Raw genomic sequence first — 12,356 nt, 5'->3', positions numbered from 1 at the left:
AAGTATTTTATGATAGAAGGAGCAGTGAAAGGAGAAGCACGAGAGCAATTGGGAACATTTTCACTGTCAGCCCGAAGACTAATATGAAGTTAGCCCAATCTATATATATAAAAGGCTAATATGCTGTGTCCGACCATTCCTTCGACTATTCAACCAGTCACTATAAGCACTAACCACCAGGGGGCAGACACTCCAACCGGTAGGTTAGCTTGCTGCTGGAGTCCGGCCGATCAGGACTGGGTGAGACAGACCAGACACACCCTGGAGCCCTCCCACAGTCTCTCTCCAGCCCCGATGGGATCCCTTGGCCTGGCCTGCATGCTCTTGCAATCCAGGACCCCTCAGAGGATATCAGAGATCAAGTTTCGGCCCAATCCCTGCAGGCCAGGCTGAGGGACTCCACCAGTGCACAAATCCATGCACCAGGACTCTAGTTGAATAATAAAATGAAGAGCTACTATCAGCCTGGCATCATGGTTACTGCATAAAGATGCAGTCATGGTATGGTTGTTACTTTGAGGGCCTCACATTTTGAGAATTCAATAGTAAAACAAAATTCCTGAAGCAATTAAAGAACCAAATAAAAACACATATGATTAAATATGTGGTTAAAAAGCTATGAGAGGTGCAAGTGTAAAATTGGTTTTCTTTAATAGCACAAAAAACTAATTCACATTACCAAGGGATAGCCTTCATGACTGTGGAGCAAAAAAAGTAGGAACGCTTTCTCTAGGGCAGTGGTTGGCAAACCGTGGCTCGTGAGCAACATGCGGCTCTTTGGCCCCTTGAGTGTGGCTCTTCCACAAAATACCACAGCGGGCGCGCATGTACAGTGCGACTGAAACTTCGTGGCCCATGCGCAGAAGTCGGTTTTGGCCTGGGCGAGTCTATTTTGAAGAAGTGTCAGTGCTTAGAAGAAGTGTCAGTGCTTAGAAGAAGTGGGGGGTGTCGGTGGGTCGGGCGATGGGAGATGCGGCACAGGTGGGCCGTGAGATACGCAGTGCAGGGGAGGCGCATGCGATTCATGCACGAGTTGAGTGAGCCAGTCAGTCAGCAGTCTCATTGTGCAGCGGTTAGTGCTAGTCACCTCTGTAAATCGCGCGCGGGTGACAAAAGTACCTACTCGAAGCGTAAAGTTACCTGCATTTTTCCAACCAGCTGCAAATCCTACAGGTATTTTTGTCATCAATTTAAGAATTGTAATTCTTTTGTGTTGGTGGCTTTATTATTATAAAATGAAACATTTTTTTAGGTGCCCTGTTTGAGATGGCTACAAAGAAGAAGCAAAGAAAAACCGAAGACAAAACCCGTGAATTTAAAGTTGAATGTACCTACCTATATAGTTTAAGTTTAAAAAATTTGGCTCTCAAAAGAAATTTCAATCGTTGTACTGTTGATATTTGGCTCTGTTGACTAATGAGTTTGCCGACCACTGCTCTAGGGAAACACCTTGCTACCAGGTGAATTTTTCAAAGATTTTCTCATTTTAAATCCACTAAAAACAAAACCAAAAAACTCCAGTCACTTGGCCTCGGTATATGTGGGAAGACATTTAAATTCGATGTTATGAAACCAGAATGTGTGAGTTCCTCCTCCGAGGGGGCCCTCGCACAAAATGGAAGCATCACATGAAACTATGAGTTCACAGCTCCTACCCCAAAAGGCAAGAGGCTGGTGGCTTCCAGACCCGCCTCTCTCCACCTAGCCTGTCCTCCAGGTTACTGAGGACACAGACAGACAGACTCACACTGGCCATCATCTTTGTGAGGGATGATCAAAGGGAAGTACAGATGAGTTTCCTAGCAAAAGGGAAAATTTTCTGTTTGGAGATTTTAAGTAAGTGATCTTAGGCAAAAATGTCATCATGCAGGATAGAAAGGGGCTGTCCTCTTGTAATGCTCACATGGTCCATCTTCAGTACTTTTCCAACTTATCCCAGACCTTCACCATCTAAAGAGCTAGACAATTTTCCCAAATTAGATCTACATACATCAGCAATATATTTCATAAATAGCAGTATCAATCTTGATTACATTATGAAGCCATTTAAATTTTCAACAACTACCCAAATCCTAATAGCCTCTTTTAATCTTATGTTCTATATTCAGATCTTTTGAATATTGACAGCAAAGTATATTAGCTAGGTCTCAAACTGGTTCGTGAAAAAATTTAGATACAAAATTGAGACCAAATGTTTCTTTTAAGTTCTGGTCATATGGAGATATGAAAATATATTGCTCTTAAGAGGATACTCACCATCAGTATTAGGCAAAAAAGATAAGCAGAGAGCCAGAGTGAATCCGTTTCCAAAGCTCAAGGTCTGAAGGCAGGTTACTAAAAATTAATGAAAAACACCATGAACGACTAACTCTGAGCTTATCTACCTAGAGATTGGGCAGCAGCATCACACTAGCAGGAGTTGAGCGAAGTCAATCCTGAGCCCTACACACCATGTGAATTGAAATGGTCAATGTTTAACAAGGTTACAGAGAACAAAATTACTTATATGAAAAGAACTGGCAGGAAATTTACATCTATCTATCTTCTATATATAAAACCCTAATATGCAAATAGACGGAACAGTGGAACAACTGAACAGTCGCTGTGAGGTGCACTGACCACCAAGGGGTGTGCATGGAACACGGTGGGCATCGGCCGCAGCCCACAGTTCCTTTCAAGGTGCACGAATTCATGCACTGGGCCCCTAGTTAGATTATAAAGTCTTTAGACATACCAGCTGAACCCTCTTTAGACCAGACTCTAACAGTGGAATCTGAAGCTGCAGAAACCATCAGTGTACGCAATGTAGCATCCGATGCCCTTCTCTGGTAGACAGCATGCACTGCATAAACAGGTCCTTCATGGCCGTAGAGAGGAACCGCTTTTAAAAGCTGAGTCAGAAAAAATGGCAAAAACATCGTGATAAAAAGGAATTACCAGTTTCACCTTTAACTGAAATCACAGGATTAATGGTACTGATAAAATGTGAGACCTAGAAATAGGTCCTTTCAGTTGAAGAGAATGTTAACTTTCGAGAACTCTGTCTGACCATATTAATGATATAAAAAATGTGCATAACCTTGACACAGCAGTCTCACATCTAAAATCTATCTGAGGTGCTAACAGCAATAGTTTAACAAATAATAAAAGATAAATTCACACTCACTTTTTGTTTTGGTGTGTGTGTGTATGTGTGTGTGTGTGTGTGTGTTTTGGTAGAGGATGTGGGCATCGATCACACACTTTACAATAGTAAAAAATAAACCAAAAATTATTCATAGGGAACTGATTAATTACTCCACACATACACTGTAGCCAATAAAAAGATAATGTAGATAAATATATGCTATTACTATGGAAAGATGTCCATGACATTGAGAAATTGAAGAACATAGGCCAGCTTTGTGGAATGGTCCTTTTTAAATTAAGTCTGATGTTTTGTCATCAATACTATCTAAGTGCATCACATCCATGATGTCAATCTGTTCCAATTTTAGTGAAGTTAACCTTGGTATCTTAGTAAAGGTAGTGTCTGCCAGATTTTTTCACTGTGAACTTAAAATTTTGGAGGTTGATACAAGATCATACTTTGGGAGTGAGTACGTATTCTATTCTTCATCAAACTACTACCTAGTGATTTTAGCATCCCCACAAGACACTTGCCTAAACAAGCAAAGCTGCAAAATGGAAACATGGCAAACAGAACTAGCATCCCATCTGTTTATCAAGTCCACCTGCTTGCCATACAAGATTCTTCACTGTGGCATAATTTCTGTTGTTTTAGGTGTATTTCTTAGATTTCCAAATGTGTGAGACTCCACCACTTCCTTTGAGAGGTATCTTCCATAAATTATCTTTTCAAATAGTGGTGTCCTTAAGTGTCTCCTCAGCTATTTCCTAATTACTTAGGCAAAACTCTGCTACTCCAGAGGTAATTGTTATGTACAAGGGTCTGTACACTAACTTTCTTTCATCATTAACCTTTGGCTTCCTTGAAAAACATTTAAAATTACTCAGATACAGTATGTATAATTGTACATACATACTACATAGCTGAGACAATGTTCATCAGAATGTTAACTCTGTTGAGATTTTGTATATAGTTTTTTTTCCTTCTTTATACTTCTCTATATTGAAACTTCGTTTTGAGTCTGTATCATTATGCCTTAAAAAATTAAATCTAGCCGAAACCGGTTTGGCTCAGTGGATAGAGCGTCAGCCTGCGGACTGAAAGGTCCCAGGTTCGATTCCGGTCAAGGGCATGTACCTGGGTTGTGGGCACATCTCCAGTAGGAGATGTGCAGGAGGCGGCTGATTGATGTTTCTCTCTCATCGATGTTTCTGACTCTCTATCTCTCTCCCTTCCTCTCTGTAAAAAATCAATAAAATATATTTAAAAAAAAAAATTAAATCTATTGAAAACACTTCAGATCATTAAACAGGGTTATATTTCAAACATCACAGAATTTTTAAAATTCAAGCAAAAGAAATCTCTCAAGTTCACCAGCTTTTTAAAAAACAATGCTCACTGTTCAAAGACTGAAACCTCTCATACCAGCTTAGAATTATTTCCTGTTATCAGAAGTCAAGGTGTGTTGAGCACCTGTGTGCATGGAAATGCATATGGGAAAGAACATGTAAGCCCCTCAGGTTACAATGTGTGGCCCCTTCCCCTAAATCCTCTTACTCCTCCTCCTGTCTTTACACAATTGATCCCCATTTGGCTTCACATTCTCCCTTCTGTCCCCTCCCAAGCTAAGCTTGCTGTCCGCCATCAGATACTTGCTGAGCCTGCAGTACTTTCTATTGACAGAAGTTTGGGGCAGCACTGAGGAAAAGAGTCTTGCCAAGTCTTCTCTCAAATCTCAAAAATGAATGCTAAAATCCTCTCTCTCTGGATTCCTCTGCCAAAATCATTCCAAACAGGAGTTAAGTTTGCTGCACATCCCTTTGCATTCATTCAAGTCCAGGTGGCTCCAAAATCCCTACTTCCAGACCAGGGAAGGACAATTCTGTGTGCAAATAACATGTCTACAAATGAAATCCACATCTTCCCTCCTTGCCTATTTTCCTTTGTAGAAGCATCTTTCTCCAGGGCCCTAAGACACAATCTCATGGTTTTTGACTACTCACTCCCCTAACCACCAGCTCCCCACTCCTTTGATAACTAGGTACTCAATACCAAACTCATTTTCCTTCAAAAATAGCCAAAACCGGTTTGGCTCAGTGGATAGAGCGTCAGCCTGCGGACTGAAAGGTCCCAGGTTCGATTCCGGTCAAGGACATGTACTTGGGTTGCGGGCATATCCCCAGTAGATGTGCAGGAGGCAGCTGATCGATGTTTCTCTCGTCGATATTTCTAACTATCTCTCTCCCTTCCTCTCTGTAAAAAAATCAATAAAATATATTTAAAACAAAACAAAAATACATCCCATATCCCTTCCTTCACATTTTTCCCACTTTAATTTGTCACATGGATGTCAGATTAATCTTTTGATATTCATCATACTCCTCTTCTTAGAAATTATCAATGACTTCCAAATGCCTGCTAATAAAAAACAAACTTTTAAAGCAAGTGTTCAAATTTGAATAGGATCATCTCCTATTCTGCTTCTCTAGTATTACTGCCCACAATGTATTATCTAGAAACATTCCTAAAACTGAATTTCTTAAAGTTACAAGGACTACTAAGAGATTTGAAAGGGGAAAACAAGAAAGTTCAGACTTGAAACAAGTTTGGGAAATGCAAGGCAAACAAAAGTAAGCAAGTTCATCCATGTCAGAACCTTTCAGAGCCCTCACTACCCTCATGCATAGGGAATTCTCTTAGAGGTAAATGCAGTGTTTCCCAAACTGGATTGGCCATGGATTCCTTTTTTCATGAAACATCTTAAGAAATGAATAATTCTCTGAACACACTTTAGAAAAAGCACTGCCCTAGCCATAGTTTGGCTCCATGGATAGAGCTTCAGCCCACGGACTGAAGGGTCCTGGGTTTTATTCTGGTCAAGGGCACATACCTTGGTTGCAGGCTCGACCCTGGTTGAGGAGTGCGTGCAGAGGCAACCAATCAATGTGTCTCTCTCACATTGATGTTTCTCTCTCTGCATCTCTCCCTCTCCCTTCCACTCTTTCTAAAAATCAATGGGAAAATATCCTTGGGTGGGGATTAACAAAATATAAAATAAAATAAGGAAGACCTGCCCTAAAGACATCTTAGGCTTTGATTAAAACTGGACACTCCTGCCCTAGCTGGTTAGGCTCAGTGGATAAAGCCTCAACCTGCGGACTGAAGGGTCCCGGGTTCAATTCTGGTCAAGGGCACATACCCAGGTTGTGGGCTCCATTCCCAGTAGGGTGCATGCAGAAGGCAACCGATCAATGATTCTTTCTCATCATTGATGTTTCTCTCTCTCTCCTTTTCCCTTCTTCTCTGAAGTCAATAAAAATATATTAAAAAACAAAACAACCGGACACTCCTGAGCAGAGGGTTCTCCTTTCTCACCTGAGCTTTGACTCATGCTAGTTTTCCTACCAAAAATTCTCACTCCTTTAACTCCTCCAAAGGAAATCACCTCATACTTTAAGAACCAACCCAAAAGACACCTCTTAAACCTTTTCTGAACTCACTCCACCATGGTTGTGGGGCAGCAAGTTAGAGCATCTACGCTGGAGCCACCCTTGTACTTTATTCAAGTACATTTTGCCTTCAAACTACGTACATGATTCATGAATAGGCTTTTGCCTCATCTGCATCTTCTGTATGGCAGATATTCCAATACCTACCACACTAATTTTTCACTTTTAATCTTTTCTTACAACTAGAAACAACCTAAATGTCCATCAATAACGGTCTATCTATACCGAGCATAGCATATTATATCACTGAGAATTACGGTATGTACATCTATATCTACAGGACACCAGCTACTCTATGAACACAGCAGTATTAATTTTTTATATCACTGAAAACAAATGAAACAGCCCATGTAAAAGCTGCTTAAAAATTACTCCAAAATAAATAGGAAACTCACAGAAATGACTGACAGCATATGAATATGGGAGCAAATATTAGAGGGAAGGGTACAGGGCCTGTGAAGTACAGAAAAGGACCTGGATTACAGATAAGCAAGAATGAGGCAATTTCATAAAGAAAGAACATAACAGAATGAGAAAAAAGTTGAAAATAAAAGATGTAAGAGTCATTTCCTATAATTATAAACATGCCTACCCACCTGATTATTCTCTATTTCCCAGTGAATCACTTGATTATCAGATCCTCCAGAAACTAATTCAGTAGAAGGAGCTGAAAAGATATGTCAGTAAATATTTTCATTTTTTTAACAGCTACTCAGAAAAATTTCAAAGCTATAGAAAAGTTATAAGAAAACTCAATATACCCTTTACGTAGATTCACCAACTGTTAACATTTTGCCATAGTTCCTTAATAGCTTGTTCCATGTGTACAGGGTGAGACAAAAGTAGATCTACAGTTGTGAGTATGCGAAAGTTTATTTATTTTTGTATTATTATTACTAATTACTGTATTATTTTCCATACAAACTATAAACCTACTTTTGCCCAACCTTTTGTATAGATTCCTTATTGTTTTTGACAAACTACTTAAAAATAAGTTGCAGGCATCAGGACCTCTGATCCTCAAACACTTTACTATGGATCTCCTAAGAACTGGAACATTCTCCTACATGACCACAATACTATCACACTCAAGAATTTTAACACCGATACGATATCATTATGTACTATATAGCCCATATTAAAATTTCTCCAAATTGTCCCAGTAATATCTTTTATAACTTTTTAAAATTCAGAATCTAAGAACCAAATATTGTGTATTAAGTTGTCATCCTTTTTCAGTCTCCTTGAAGATAGAATAGTTTCCCAGTCCCTCCTTTTTTTTGTGATAATGTGCATACCAACCAGTAGTTTTGAAGAATGTACCCAGTCTAGGTTTTTTTTTTTTGTTTTTAAATATATTTTATTGATTTTTTACAGAGAGAAAGGGAGAGGGATAGAGAGTCAGAAACATCGATGAGAGAGAAACATCGATCAGCTGCCTCCTGCACACTCCCCACTGGGGATGTACCCGCAACCAAGGTACACGCCCTTGACCGGAATCGAACCCGGGACCCCTGAGTCCGCAGGCCGATGCTCTATCCACTGAGCCAAACCGGCCAGGGCCCAATCTAGGTTTTTTAAAAGGGAGAAATAGCCCTAACCGGTTTGGCTCAGTGGATAGAGCGTCAGCCTGCAGACTAAAGGGTCCCAGGTTCGATTCTGGTCAAGGGCATATACCTTGGTTGCCGGCACATCCCCAGTAGGGGGTGTGCAGGAGGCAGCTGACTGATGTTTCTCTCTCATCAATGTTTCTAACTATCCCCTCTCCCTTCCTCTTTGTAAAAAATCAATAACATATATATTAAAAAAATAAAAGGGAGAAATAATATATAATTTTAGTTTGGATTTTCCATTTCTTTGTTTCTTCTGGCCTATGTGCTAGACATTTAGGGGAAGCAGCTGGGGGGCTATCTAAAGAACATTAGATAAGGACTCAGAAGTTCTAGCTTCCTATCTTAACCCGGCTGTCAGCCAGCTATGATCTTGGGATTTAATATCTTCAAGTATCATGGAAATTAAGCCATTTATCTAACTGTGATTTTGAGCAACACTATAAGATACCTGATATGTGGGTTAGAAAGAATATCTAAATTATCTGGTGGTAGAACCCTATTCTTAGAGGAAATCAATTCTAATAGTTACAGATTAGTGATGCACAAGCAATTTATTTTATGTAACCTCATTTTTAAAGAAAAGATAAAATATACAAGCCCAAATTTTTTATAACAAATCCCTATACTGAGATTCAAGTAGTCTTTGATATCATTTGGTGGCAATTAATAAAATTACAATTGTGTTTTAATATCTGCACTACAGCCACTTTTTCTACCACTTAATAGTTTTTATAGGGTGTCCCAAAATTCATGCAAGAATTTTGATAGAAAACACAGGTTTATAATTAAAAATTGTAAATTTTTTATTGATTCATAAAGCATACAGTATAGGGTTATGTATGTAATAGCACATCAGGTAAATGGCCTCCACGGCTTTGCTGGCACATACGCAAAGCCGTGGTCTTCATTGTCTCTGTTCCTGGGCCATAATTAGTACTTGGTAATGCTTATCAAATTGAAGGGATTGAAATCAAAGGGCAACAGATATTAGAATCTGATTCAATAAACCAAGTAAAATCAGGCTTTTATTTTTGTTGTTGCTGTTGTTAATGCTCATGCAAAATTCAAATCTTGCGTGAATTTTGGGACACCCTATACTAACCTAATGTAACGAATCCTGCATTACCAACTGAAATAAGTAGCTATTCAACTTCATTTTTTTTTTTTTTGTCACCGATAAAATCATAGTAGAGTCTCACTAATTCAGGGAATTCTGCATTGGTGCCTGGCTCAGAATGCTCTCAATAAATGTTTGTGGAATAAAAATTAATTCAGAATCCTAGCTAGTTTGGCTCAGTGGATAGAGCATCGGCCTGCAGACTTGAGGGTCCCAGGTTGGATTCCAGTCAAGGACATATGCCTGGGTTTCAAGCTCAACCCCCAGTGGGAGGCATGTAGGAGGCAGTCAATCAATGATTCTCTCTCATCATTGATGTTTCTATCTCTCGCCCTCTCCCTTCCTCTCTGAAATCAATAAAAATATATTTTTTAATTAATTCGGAGTCCATAAGAAAACTACAGTAGGTATATTTAAGACATTTGAGGAAATTGCATTGTATTTCGGAAGCACCATCTAAAAGCAGTATGCTAATTAAACACTATGGAGTCACAGGATGTTAGAGATAAAAGAGACCTGGAGCTAATATATTCTAGCAAATTTCAGTTTGGTGTCAGGACTCCTTTATGCTCTTAAAAATGTTTGGGGACCCCATAAAGCCTTTGTTTATATGGACTGACTCTATGTACAAATATTAAACACATTAGGTTTGTAAACTAAGAAATGTGAAAACTACTTATCATTTTTCTTAAAAATAACAAACTCCAGCCCGGCCGGTGTGGCTCGTGGTTGAGCATCTATGAGCCAGGAGGTCATGGTCTGATTCCCGGTCAAGACACATGCTCGGGATTGCAGGCTTGGTCCCCAGTGGGGGTGTGCAGGAGGCAGCTGATCACTGATTCTCTCTCATCATTGATGTTTCTACCTCTCTCTCCCTCTCCCTTGCTCTCTGAAATCAATAAAAAAATATTTTCTAAAATAACAATAAACTCTACTGCATGTTAACAAAACAACATTTTTATGGCAAGGAAAACCCCTACATTTTCTAAAACAAAAAAACAAGAGGCACTGTTTTACATTTCTGCAAATCTCTTTAGCATTTAACTATTAGCATACAGCTGGATTTTCATATCTGTTTCTAAATTTAATTTGTTGTGATATCACTCACCACACAGCTGCTCAAAGGGCCACTGTACAACTGTGGTAGAATGAGAATGAAAACTGTGAATAACCTCTTGGTATTATTCTGAAAATAATTTTGATCTCATAGGTGTCACGAACCTTAAAAGCTCCCCTGATTCAGTCCAAGCCTTTACTTTTCAGGTGTTACTAAGGTACAAACTAAGGTCAAGAAAAAATGCAATGGCCGAAACCGGTTTGGCTCAGTGGATAGAGCGTCGGCCTGCGGACTGGAGGGTCCTAGGTTCGATTCCAGTCAAGGGCATGTACCTGGGTTGCGGGCACATCCCCAGTAGGAGATGTGCAGGAGGCAGCTGATCGATGTTTCTCTCTCATCGATGTTTCTAGCTCTCTATCTCTCTCCCTTCCTCTTTGTAAAAAATCAATAAAATATATTAAAAAGAAAAAAGAAAAAAATGCAATGTCCTGCCTAAAAAAAACAATAGCTTGTCTGTGATGGAAACAAATCAAATTTTTAGAATCCCAGCCTGGGTCCTAATATGGGCCTGCTTTCAGGCTTTCAAACAGAAGCAACGGGCAATGGTGGGGGTTCTTACCACTCTCAGGGCTGCCTCTAGTCTACCCTCATCCTAAGCACTGCTGTGCTATCCATGCTTCAACTGCTATAAAGTAAAAGTACAGGTCAGATATTTCATTGGGCACACTGTTTTTCTTCTATTTTCCAATTGTATAATATCAGATAAGCTGATGGTAAAATAAAAGAAATGATGAAAGAAAAATGACTAATCATACTTTATCAGAAAACAATTCAGATCAGCTTTAACAATTAGATTAATACTTACAGCCATCCTGTTTACAGATCCACTGTACGCAATTGACTCGAGCAGTGTGACCATTCAGGTTGGTAATGACAACCCTTTTCTTTAACAAAAGAAGCACCAGTTAGTAAATTAGAAACTATCCTACAGAGGAATTATTAAATTAATAAAGATCAGGTTTCAGTATTTTTGATGGATTACCTCATACAAAAATCACCTTCCTTTAATTTATAAACTTCTAACTGTGGCTTACACCATCCATTCACTCTAATTCTTTTCACCACTCCACATTCCCAGTGTCCTGTGCTCTCATCATACTAAGCTCTCAGGTCTTCACCTGCCTTGGTCCTGCGCACCACTCACTCCCCTTCCCACTCCTGTCCTCATCTGGGGAGCCTGTCTTAACACCCCAGGCTGGATAAGAAACCTCTTCCCGCCGAAACCGGTTTGGCTCAGTGGATAGAGCGTCAGCCTGCGGACTGAGGGGTCCCGGGTTCGATTCCGGTCAAGGGCATGTACCTGGGTTGCGGGCACAACCCCGGTGGGGGATGTGCAGGAGGCAGCTGATCCATGTTTCTCTCTCATTGATGTTTCTAACTCTCTCTATCTCTCTCCCTTCCTCTCTGTGAAAAATCGATAAAATATATTTAAAAAAAAAAAAAAAAAAGAAACCTCTTCCTGGTGCTCGCACAGGTCTCAGGCCCTACTTCGATCATGCCTGCATCAATTTGAGGGTTTTGTTGAGGGGGAAAAAAATCTTCGGTAGAGGAATTTGTAACTAATGGGTACATATTCATGGCTCACTTTGCATGTCATGACTAATCAGGTATTGATCCGCACTTGATAAGTGCTTAGGATACCCTTCCCCTGTGACCTTTACCCCAACGGCACTTTCTTTTACTTATTTTATTAAAAAAAAATATTTTATTTATTTTTTACAGAGAGGAAGGGAGAGGGATAGAGAGTTAGAAACATCGATGAGAGAGAAACATCGATCAGCTGCCTCCTGCACACCTCCTACTGGGGATGTGCCTGCAACCAAGGTACATGCCCTTGACCGGAATCGAACCTGGGACCTTTCGGTCTGCA

At 39.8% G+C, this 12,356-nt stretch overlaps 1 protein-coding gene across 1 annotated transcript in view; it reads right to left on the bottom strand.

Annotated features, from left to right (window-relative positions):
* ELP2 (elongator acetyltransferase complex subunit 2) overlaps positions 1-12,356 on the bottom strand; it is a 37,892-nt gene that overhangs the window by 24,187 nt on the left and 1,349 nt on the right. Inside the window, exons 2-5 of the mRNA XM_081098061.1 lie at positions 11,292-11,370; positions 7,236-7,306; positions 2,735-2,891; positions 2,257-2,334 (exon numbers count right to left, since the gene is read on the bottom strand). Coding sequence (XP_080954187.1) covers positions 2,257-2,334; positions 2,735-2,891; positions 7,236-7,306; positions 11,292-11,370 — 385 coding nt within the window. The remainder of the gene's footprint in view (positions 1-2,256; positions 2,335-2,734; positions 2,892-7,235; positions 7,307-11,291; positions 11,371-12,356) is intronic.

This window comes from Myotis nattereri (assembly GCF_964212035.1).
Source record: "Myotis nattereri genome assembly, chromosome: 8".
NCBI lineage: Eukaryota > Metazoa > Chordata > Mammalia > Chiroptera > Vespertilionidae > Myotis > Myotis nattereri.
The sequence above is the reverse complement of the archived record's forward strand: the minus strand, read 5'-3'. Positions and strand labels throughout refer to the sequence as shown.